General features: G+C 31.3%; 1 protein-coding gene across 1 annotated transcript in view; it reads right to left on the reverse strand.

The window, feature by feature from the left end:
• Positions 1-675, reverse strand: part of LOC101358564 (protein transport protein Sec23A-like) — a gene marked incomplete at its 5' end in the record, with an annotated part of 8,727 nt that extends 8,052 nt beyond the window's left edge. Inside the window, one exon of the mRNA XM_023725886.1 lies at positions 481-675. Coding sequence (XP_023581654.1) covers positions 481-675 — 195 coding nt within the window. The remainder of the gene's footprint in view (positions 1-480) is intronic.
• Between the last annotated feature and the right edge of the window lie 439 nt (positions 676-1,114).

Raw genomic sequence — 1,114 nt, forward strand, 5'->3', positions numbered from 1 at the left:
ACAGAGAATTAAAAAAATAATAATAATGGGGATATCGGCAAGCAGAATTAATACAAGAGAGTCAAGAATCAATGTTTATGAAAATATACTTGAGCAACAAAACACAAATAAAAGAGTTTACAAGAAAACAACTCAAGAGAAACTGATGGACTATTCACATTATGGACAATACACACATCTACAGGAAATGTAAACTGCAAAACTCAAGAGACTTTTCCTGAACAGAAAGACATTCTTTAACACGAACATTAAAAAAAGGCACACACGGTTTCCCTCAGGAGTAATCTATAATAAACGCCTATTGGTACCTACTATTAAGTTTTCACATGTTTAAAATAAGAAAAAATGTTATTTATCAAGAAAGAAGAGAAAATATTTCTCCAAATGTAAATAACAGCAGTGGAATCAGACTTCACAATATCATTATTTCTATCATTAAATATTTGTATTCCTCCTCTTCTATCAAACGAATATTTATTTTCTAATAAAGCAAAAAGACTTAAAAACCAAAATTACCTTAGTTCCCTTTTTTACATATTTGGCATTGTCTTTTTCAATGTCATGCCAGGATCTTATAGGTGTCTTCAATTCATCTCCAACCACCATTCCAGGCCCCTGAGTGGCTGGACCACCAATGAACATCATAATACGAGCACCAGTGTTGGGAAAAGTACACTATTGGGAAAAAGAGTAACTCATCAAAAACGGTTTAAAGGAAAACATATGGATGCACATTTCTGATAATAAATTTTGATATACTTCTTTCTAGAAAGGACAAAAGAGTATATTTTCCAAGAAATAAAATAATCCAATGTTCAAAATGAATTTTAAAAACAAGGATATTAACTCTGAACATGTTTCTCTTGAAATCCTATTATTCCTAATTTTAAAATAAGCTACGAACCTGATCTCTATAAACAAGGGCGTCTCTCCTTCTACTTAATAAATCCTAGATTGGGAGAGGAAAAGACAGGAGAGGAAGATAGAGAGGGCATCGTTTTCTGTTTTTTGTTATTTTTTTGTTTTGGTTTTAGTTTTTTATGTTTAAAACATATCATGATTTATACTTCTAGTTCAAGTTGATGGACTGAGTACTCCAATCTATCTCCCTTTC

This window comes from Trichechus manatus, unplaced genomic scaffold, assembly GCF_000243295.1.
Source record: "Trichechus manatus latirostris isolate Lorelei unplaced genomic scaffold, TriManLat1.0 scaffold01190, whole genome shotgun sequence".
Classification (NCBI taxonomy): domain Eukaryota; kingdom Metazoa; phylum Chordata; class Mammalia; order Sirenia; family Trichechidae; genus Trichechus; species Trichechus manatus.